Raw genomic sequence first — 9,133 nt, forward strand, 5'->3', positions numbered from 1 at the left:
ATTTAATGTTTTAGGTACAAAATTATATTTAAATATTTTTTCATGAAAATATAACAAACAATGCATTCTTTTTTCTAATTTGCACTATTATATTATAAAAATTTGCACAATTTTCAAATTTTATTCTTAATAATTTTGTGAAATATTTAAGAACATCTTTATTAATGTGCCAACAAACAATTGAAATATTGATTATATATATCTATATATGTATATCTGAATATATTGGCTATCTTAGTACACTATAAGTATTAACTCACTCAATTTAAGATAATTTTTGTAATAGAATTCAAATTCATTAACTCATTTGAGATAAGTTCCAGACAGGTTTATAAATACTTTATAAACGATAAAACTTTAATATAAATTTATTATGTGTTGATTTATAAATTACCTTATTTTTAAATAATATAATTGTCTTATTTATCATGAAAAGCTTGTTTTATATAGTACAATATATGTTTAATAGTATCAAGATGTGTATATGTGTATAATAATATTGCATCTACTAAAATTAAAGTAGAAATATAGAACTAAAATAGAAATTTTTATTATATGCATTTGATATTCTACCGTGGTGTAAAGAACGAAGCAACAATAGTTTATTTGTAAGAAATATTTATATTTTTAAATTTTTGACATTGTATTTATTATTGTTTCCATTTCAACATAGGAAAAATATTCTTATACATAATTTTTTACATAATCATTTCAGAAATACAAAGGTTATATCTTCTTAATCATGATAACTAACCATTTTTCATTTTCTTTTATTTACTTTAAATAAAATCATTGTAATGCTTATTGAAATTATAAAAAGTATCATTATTATTTTACAATATTAAGTTTGGTTTATTATCTCATATAACTTGTACCAAACAATATTTATTTTATAGTATTATACAGGTATTATGCATATTTGTCAAATGTAAAAATATACTTTAAATTCATTATTGCACTATATTGATTCCCATAAAAACTTTAACACTGTCAACTCTGAACATCGTAATATAGAAAGAAAGAGTTTTTATACAAAATTCATTAACTACTTATGTATAATAAATATAATTTGTGCTTGTATGATTTTGCTGGTGTCTATAATTATTAATTAGTATTTTAAACGATTACATGCATATCGTACAACTGTACGAAGATGATTACCGTTAGCCTTTTTCATAAAGGCACATTTTTAAAAAATTTGCATAAACAATTTAACTTATAAATATTTATAAAATTAAGTTAAATAATGTCATTCAACTCCATACGTCACTTGAGTAACGTTTTTGTGAATCCATTTTCTTTACATAATTTGCAGCATCTAATTCCGACATTTTTCCTTTCTCCATTACAACTTTTAATAAGATATTGTGTACATCACGTGCCATATTTTTTGCATCACTAAAAGAAAAAATATATATATTTTGTTACTATATTATGTAATTTATCAATACAATACGTAATGTAATATAACTTAGGTTAAAACACAAAGTAATTTCCAATTTAGATTTTTAATAAGTGATTTCACAATCAATAATACTTCGTTATTTCTATAGATATTATTCAAGTGATAGTAAATTGAAAGTATGGAGATTATATGTTCTGACAATATGAAATAAAGCCAAATTCCTTAGTATCTTGATATATTATTCATAAAAGTCTCTAAAATTATACGACTTTCACATTTTAAATCAAATTTTCATACAAACGAACTGCAATACTCTATTTCGTATTTGGTGGAATAATACAAATATTTATGAGTTGTTGAATTCTAATCAAATTATAGCTGAAATGTTTTATATATAAGAATTCAAAGGAAAGATCATAGAGGACCAATTCCAGAAGAAAATAAAAATGAAATATTTTATACATTAAAATATCTGGTAAATATGAAAAATAAACATAAAAACTGCAAAATTACAGCTTAATTATAAAATTAAAAATTATTCAGAATTCAATCTAATAATAATTCTATATGATTTCATACTAACCCACACACATAAATATGCCCATTTTGTTCACCAATAACACTCCATAACTCGTCTTTATTCTTTTCTAATAAATGTGTAACATATACTTTCTGAGACTGTTCTCTACTAAATGCAGTATGTAATACTAATGTACCGCTTTTTACATATTCTTCGAGATCTTCTTTATAAAGATAATCTTCATCTCGTTTCCTACATCCAAAATACAAAATTGTATTTCCTACTTCTTTTCCTGAAACAAGATAGGTTGACTTCTTTTAATCAATAATAGATTTATTTAATTTATTCTCAATTTTGTATAAATAAATTTGTATAAAAGATGATATGATATATAAAAGTAGTAATTTTTAACTTTAAATGTTGTTACTTACCTTCTTTCCTTGCAAGATCACGTTCTTGTATGAATCCCCTAAATGGTGCTATACCAGTGCCTGGGCCAATCATGACAATGGGAGTCGACATTCGAGTTGGTAAACGGAATTGAGATTTTCGCACGAAAATGGGGACGTAACATGGTGGATCTGAAGGATGTTTTTCTTTTAACCAACTAGTAGTTACACCTTTGTTAATTCTACCAGTAGGTGTTTTGTATTCTATTACAACTGCAGTAATATGAATCGATGTTGGATATAACTAAAAATTAATAAAAATAATTATTTCAAAACTAAAAATCTCATTTAATTATAATAGTAAAGATTTAAAAAAATAATATCGTATAAATTTAATTATTATTGTTATATATAAATATTTAAGGTTATAATTATTTATATTATTTTAAATTTAAGTTTAAATTCTGAATTTAAATATTATTAGTTATATAATTAAGGTTAAAACATAATATAGTTTTTACTCATTAAAATTAAGTTAATTTACTCTTGTTATTTAAGTATCATAACAAATTATCTATTGTGAAATAACTCCAACATACCTTGGGAGATGAAGAAATTGAATAATATCGACATTGTAATCTTGGTAAAAGTTCACAAAGATGATCCAATGCTGGTTTTAAGCTGGGAATGTCTTCTAAGATGTGTACAATATTTCTATTTTCTTGAACTATCCATTGTTGATAAGCAGCTTTACCTTCTGCACTAGTTAATGCCATTAACTTCAATTTTTCTTTATCACTTGGATCATTGCAATATTCTGCTAATTCTTTAAGAATATGAGTGCGTGGATTACTAGTAATATCTAAATAATGCGTCAAAGCAGTTCTGTAAGAACATGGGCAAGGGAATGGATGTTTTTTTGTAGATTCCTCTGCAATATACAAGATAATTCAGATTAAAAACATTCATATTAGATAAATTGACACTGGTGAGAGTTGATTATTAATTAATTTACCATCTGTATTTGTAAGAGTGAACACAGTATCTAAATTTACACCACATTTTTCACCAATTTTATTTACTAATTCTGCATTATTTACAGGATATACTGCTAAATGATCACCAGCTTCGTATCGCATTTTTGATCCTTCTATGTCAAATTCTATATGCATGCATGACCTTTCCGAAATTGGGCCATGAAGTTCACGATTCACTTTTACTGGAGCTAAATAAGGATTTTTTGCATCGAATGGTCTATAGATAAATAATTTATGTAAATATTTTAATTACTCTAATTATGTATTTATATGAACATAAATGAAACATACGCTCTCTGATTCTTAAATGAGTGAAGACGAGCTATCTCTCCAGTATAAATGCGTTCAGTTTGTAAATCAATGTGCTCAGTTAGTTTGTATTGTCTTATACTAACATCTTCACCTGCACCTTCAATACCAAAGTAGTCACAAACTGTTGGCCAAAATTTATCCTTCCATGTGATAAAATCATCTTCTATACTATAATCACAAGTATCTTATTTCATAAAATAGCAAAGCATAGAGTACATGTATACTTTAAAGGATATTTTGTATAAATATGTATAAGTACCATCTACATTTATGATACTAAATTCTTTTTATAAGCATTTAATACAATAGAGATTCTATAAACTTACTTAGCATCATCATCTCCCAATCCAAGTTCAAAGACACGAGTAGCACCAAGTTGTTCTAATCTACGATCAACATCTATAGCTACCTCATTATAATGTTCATATGTTTTATTTCCAAGACCAAATACCTGTAAAATAAAATGAAAAAGATTATAAATAACAAACAATGTTTTTCTACTTTATACATTATATATAGCAATTTCAATGTTATAAAAGATTTTCAAGGTATTTAATTAAATTAACTATCATATTTAATAAGTCCGATACATTAACCTTCCTGCATAATATATCATAAAATATATTAAATTCATAGATTTTTAAATAAAGTATTTAAAAAATTAATTTTAAGGGTATAATCAATAAAAATTTATAAATTTTAGTTACATATACCTCATATATTGGCGCTAAAAGTAACGTTGTAAAACGCCGTTGGGTAGCGCTTTCGTATCTATAATTCCTAATTATTACACGCAAGAGTTTATCAATAAATTTTACATTCATTGTTAACATATTTTTTCATAAATATTTTAAAATTTACTAGAAATATTGCTATTATTATAAACGTAATAGCCACCATAACTAATTATTTTTCACGGTAAAACACTAATGTCATGCATTAGTAATTGTTATACAATTGCACATAAGTACATATGTCTGACTGTTATGAATTGCTTATATAATATTCATAATTTCTATTATTACTGTTACATATATGTGACATAAGTGAAAATGTTCTCTTTTTAAGGTTAACTAATTATATCATTTATAATCTCACAAATTAAAAAAATAAAAAGAAAAGGTTAAAGTCTAATACGCACGAACAATGTAATGAGGTTGCATTTTTGTACTAAACCTAGTTTGTTATCCATATAAAATGACATACAGTGCCATCTAATAATATGAAAATAAATTTTATTTTGTATCTAATTTGCTAAAATTCTTATATTTTCGAATTATATTATATAATACTTCATTTACAATTTTTATTGTAATTAAAAATGTATATTAAAAATATTTTTGAGGTTAACTATTAGTGCGTGTATACCATTCTAAAATTGTAAAACTGTAAGCTCAGAAGTTGTAAGAAATATATGTAATTAAAATTTTTATTTTGATTTCCATTTATACTGTTAGAATCATTTCTATAGAGGGCAATAAGTTAACAACATATTAAATATATTTACGCGAGTATGTGAACAATACTCATTTTTATTAACTTTGATGATTTTTATCGTATTTAATCTATTCATTTTTTAAAAATAATAATTATTATTATAAAGTAATTTTAACTTTGTTTAATACGAAAATTAATTTTGATATTGATAAATTTGTACAATCTAGGAAAATTAAAAATAATTCAAATAAAACTAAACATTTCTTCTAGTAATGAATAATTATTTAATACTAATTTGATACCACTTATTGGTCACATCGTTGATTTAATCATTTCCTTTACGAATAAATAACCATTTTACTCATATATTTAATTTTTTTGCTTTCTAGTTATTACTTATTATAAAATTTATTAGTGATGATTAAAAAAAAGAGGTATATGTAGTAAATTTTAGACATACATTTCATAAATGTGCCAAATATTCATTTTAATAAATTAAAATTTATTATATTATTATATTATCAATAAGATAAAATCTTAATTTTTAACTTTACATTTTAGATTTTATTGTCTTTTATAGGTTTAAATTAAGGAATACAAATTGTACTTACAGCGTAGTTCAATCCACTTAAATCAGCATCACCATTTTTTAACCAATCAACAAATTCCATAGCATTGTCTGTGGGGTCACCTTCTCCATATGTAGCTAAACAGAATACTGCTAAACTGTTTGGAATTGTTTTCAGATGTATTAACTCTTCCTGTTGTAATAAATTACAATTATGTAAAATTATGATATACAAGATGAGCTATATAAAGTATTATAAGCTGCTTTTTCTAAAATCAATGTAGGTATCAGTTGTAATTATTAACTCTGATAAGGGTTATACGAATAAGGAAAGATTCACAAATTATACTATTTAAAGAAATAAAGATAGTTCCCTTTATTCTTCAAGTTGCTGCTCTAAGAATGTGATGTGTTATATATGAAATGTCTAGTCTGTTTTCTATTTCATTTAAAAAAATGTTAAGGCTGATATCTACAGTGATCTTGAAGAAAATAACTTATAATATGTTATTAAATCCACCTTGTATAAATGAATAAAATAACAAAACAAAAAAAAATTCCTCTGTGATGTATTTGTATCATATTCTATTAACTAATTATCTTCAGAATTTATTAATACTATTTTATTACGTATCAATGGAATTAATCAATTTTAATAAAAACAGTTTAAAAAAAAATTGCTACTTTTTAAATGAAATGGTAACTAAAACCACTACTTTGTTTTTTATATGACTAAGTTTATACCATATCACATTCTTCAGGATCAGCTACCATTCCTTTCATTTTGTACCGGATACCTTCTTTGGCCAGTCTACCAGCAAATTCTTCAGCAGTCCCAGTTTGACTACCATAAAATACTACCAAACTTCTTCCAGAAGTCTTTAATTTTTTTATGAATGAATTTTCTGATGCTTGTACCGCAGGAAACAGCGTTGGTCTTTAACAAAAATTTGTTGTAAGTCTTAGCATAATTTAGTCTTATATATATTTTGGAATGTGATGTATAGTTTAGTTTCAGCAATAATTTTTTGAATTTAAAAAATTCTAAGATAGAAAACTATTCCAAATATTAACTTAATTCTTATTCAAACGGTATTTAAATATTTATTTTTTATGTATACAAAAGAATTGTATACAATTAGTCATGCTAGATTCACACTGATCAGAATTATTTGCTAATGGTTCGTAAACTGTTTTGAAACATAAATAACTGTATTTAGACTTAAATTTGTGAACAGGTTGTAAGCAAAACATAAACAGTTATAAACTTTGAGTTTGCAAATAATTCCTTTGAGGTACTGTCTTTTTAGCAAACAATTTTTGCTGTTTACTGATGAGTTTGTTGCATACTGTTCACTGTTGACACATAGTTTACAAATTTTTCGCAGATAGCAGTATGAACTTAGCATTCGAAATTTCGAAAGAAACTATATTGTTAATTTGAAAAATATCATTTTAAGCAAAACATGTTTAAAATATCGTTATAACGTATACATTGACGTATTATTCATAGTGCTAATAATTTTACTAATACTTTAATATCTTGGGGATAAAAATTTACAAATCGTACTTCTTAAATGTCTAAAGATAGAATATTTTTTTAAGATGCAGATAAGTACATAAAGATAAGTATAATTATCTATGAAAACAATAAATTTCGATCATGCAGATAGCCTTATAAAGATTAATTTTACAAAGAATATCTTTCTCCGTTTTAATTTTATGATCATACTTATAATAATATGTAATGTTAATAATAATAATAATAATTTATTATTACTGAATAGAATAGGATTTCGTAACAGGCGTGTATTCCTCTTGTTTATTGCGGCGCATTAACCACCATAGTGCAGCTAATAAGAGAGCACTAAGGAGTATAATGTCGAGGGTATTGAAGAGTGGTTCGTCCAGAATCTCTGTCTTGTCTTCGTTCTCCAGCACCGGAGAATCTGCCATTCTTATCGCTTTAGGTTGTGTTGCGCCTACAGTCTGAAAAAAAAATAAGTAATTATCACACTGATGTGTTTTAGTTAAGCAGTTCCTCTAGTGTTAAAAAAATACAATGTCCTCTAAGCGTAATATTTTTCATCCTGTGATAGTATACTATTCCCATCCCTACCACATTCTCATAACTCGCTTTGTTAAAGCGACATCTCACATTTAAAATCTCACATTAAAATACTGCGAAACATGAAATACAAATACAAATAATGAATAATTTTGGAAAGAAAATAAAAAATGTAGTACTTTTTATTATGTATTCGCGAGGATATTATTAATAGGTGGGTGAAGTTTTTCTAATGAAAATGGATATAAACACGATCTCATTCGATTACTTGATATTTGATTAATATTCGGTAAAATATATTTTATTACACACTCATATTTATTATATATTTACAATATGATATTATACGCTTGTGTTGTGTTTGTGAATATACTGTGAAAAGTGGAAATTTTTTTATTTTTATTATATATTGACTCATCTCCATAGATAAATGACTAATAGATGTTGGTGGAAATAGACTTAACCGATGCTCTATTTCGTTTGTTCACAAAGCTCAGAAAATATTCCTCTTCAAATAACGCGTATATACGTATGCACATATATTCTGTCTGAGAAAGAAGTAGCAACTTTTCTCATTTCAATCTAATCTAACTCTTCACTGTCAATCTTCGATATTGTTGTTATCCTAGCTGGATTATATTTGCATTTTATGCTGCTTATGGCCGTTTTCATGACATACATATAGCAATGTCTAGTCACTGATACGTTTTAAAGATTTGATATTTTTTAACACATCGTATGGTCGTCTACTGCATTGAATGAATAATGTAAATTCGTTTCTTTACGGAGCGTCGTTTTTTCCGTGAGCACTTTTAGTGTACATTATGGAATCCTTTTACTGCTAATGCAACAACCGAGATATACAAACTTTTTTATTTTATATTGAAGTTAGATTAAAAAATTAACGAAGAAAGAAATCAGCAAAGAAATGTAAGAAAAAGGAAAAAATTTTATCTGTATAAATTACTGTCGCCTAAATTATATTTAAAGAGTTAAAGTTGGATTGATTGAAGAAACTGAAATGAGAATAAATATAAAGTGGAAAAATTTTAAATATACGATAAATTAAATTTAACAAATGTATATTAAAAAAAGTTAAATTTTTGTCTTTGAAGAAGATTTATGCGATACGTAACTCAAAACCATTTAATTTTGTTTTACAAAATCTTTTTATATTTTAAATTATTCTAAATCTAAATTGTATGTAGTAGTATACACGTTACCCGTTCTTACAGGTTTTGCACTTTAAATTCGCCCTTTTGCAAATCAAATTCATTCTTTTGCAAATCAAATTCACTTTTTTGCAAATCAAGTATTGTTACATAAATATTTTATTTTAAAAAACATCAAATATAAATTAGCCAGTAAGAAATAAAAAATTTTATATATATATATTA

The 9,133-nt window shown here is 24.9% G+C and overlaps 1 protein-coding gene across 5 annotated transcripts in view; it reads right to left on the reverse strand.

Moving 5' to 3' along the window:
• Positions 1-1,077: 1,077 nt before the first annotated feature.
• Positions 1,078-9,133, reverse strand: part of Cpr (Cytochrome P450 reductase) — a 42,544-nt gene continuing 34,488 nt past the window's right edge. For 4 of the 5 annotated variants that reach the window (NM_001365269.1, NM_001365268.1, NM_001365271.1 and 1 more), the window contains exons 2-11: positions 7,449-7,657; positions 6,413-6,605; positions 5,712-5,861; positions 3,990-4,114; positions 3,643-3,831; positions 3,330-3,568; positions 2,914-3,245; positions 2,357-2,618; positions 1,989-2,217; positions 1,078-1,398 (exon numbers count right to left, since the gene is read on the reverse strand). In NM_001365269.1, the coding sequence (NP_001352198.1) occupies positions 1,254-1,398; positions 1,989-2,217; positions 2,357-2,618; positions 2,914-3,245; positions 3,330-3,568; positions 3,643-3,831; positions 3,990-4,114; positions 5,712-5,861; positions 6,413-6,605; positions 7,449-7,624 (2,040 nt within the window). In that variant the 5' untranslated portion in view covers positions 7,625-7,657 and the 3' untranslated portion in view covers positions 1,078-1,253. The remainder of the gene's footprint in view (positions 1,399-1,988; positions 2,218-2,356; positions 2,619-2,913; positions 3,246-3,329; positions 3,569-3,642; positions 3,832-3,989; positions 4,115-5,711; positions 5,862-6,412; positions 6,606-7,448; positions 7,658-9,133) is intronic. The other variant, XM_017904069.1, reaches the window with a different exon arrangement.

This window comes from Eufriesea mexicana, unplaced genomic scaffold, assembly GCF_001483705.2.
Source record: "Eufriesea mexicana isolate 0111107269 unplaced genomic scaffold, ASM148370v2 scaffold2646, whole genome shotgun sequence".
NCBI lineage: Eukaryota > Metazoa > Arthropoda > Insecta > Hymenoptera > Apidae > Eufriesea > Eufriesea mexicana.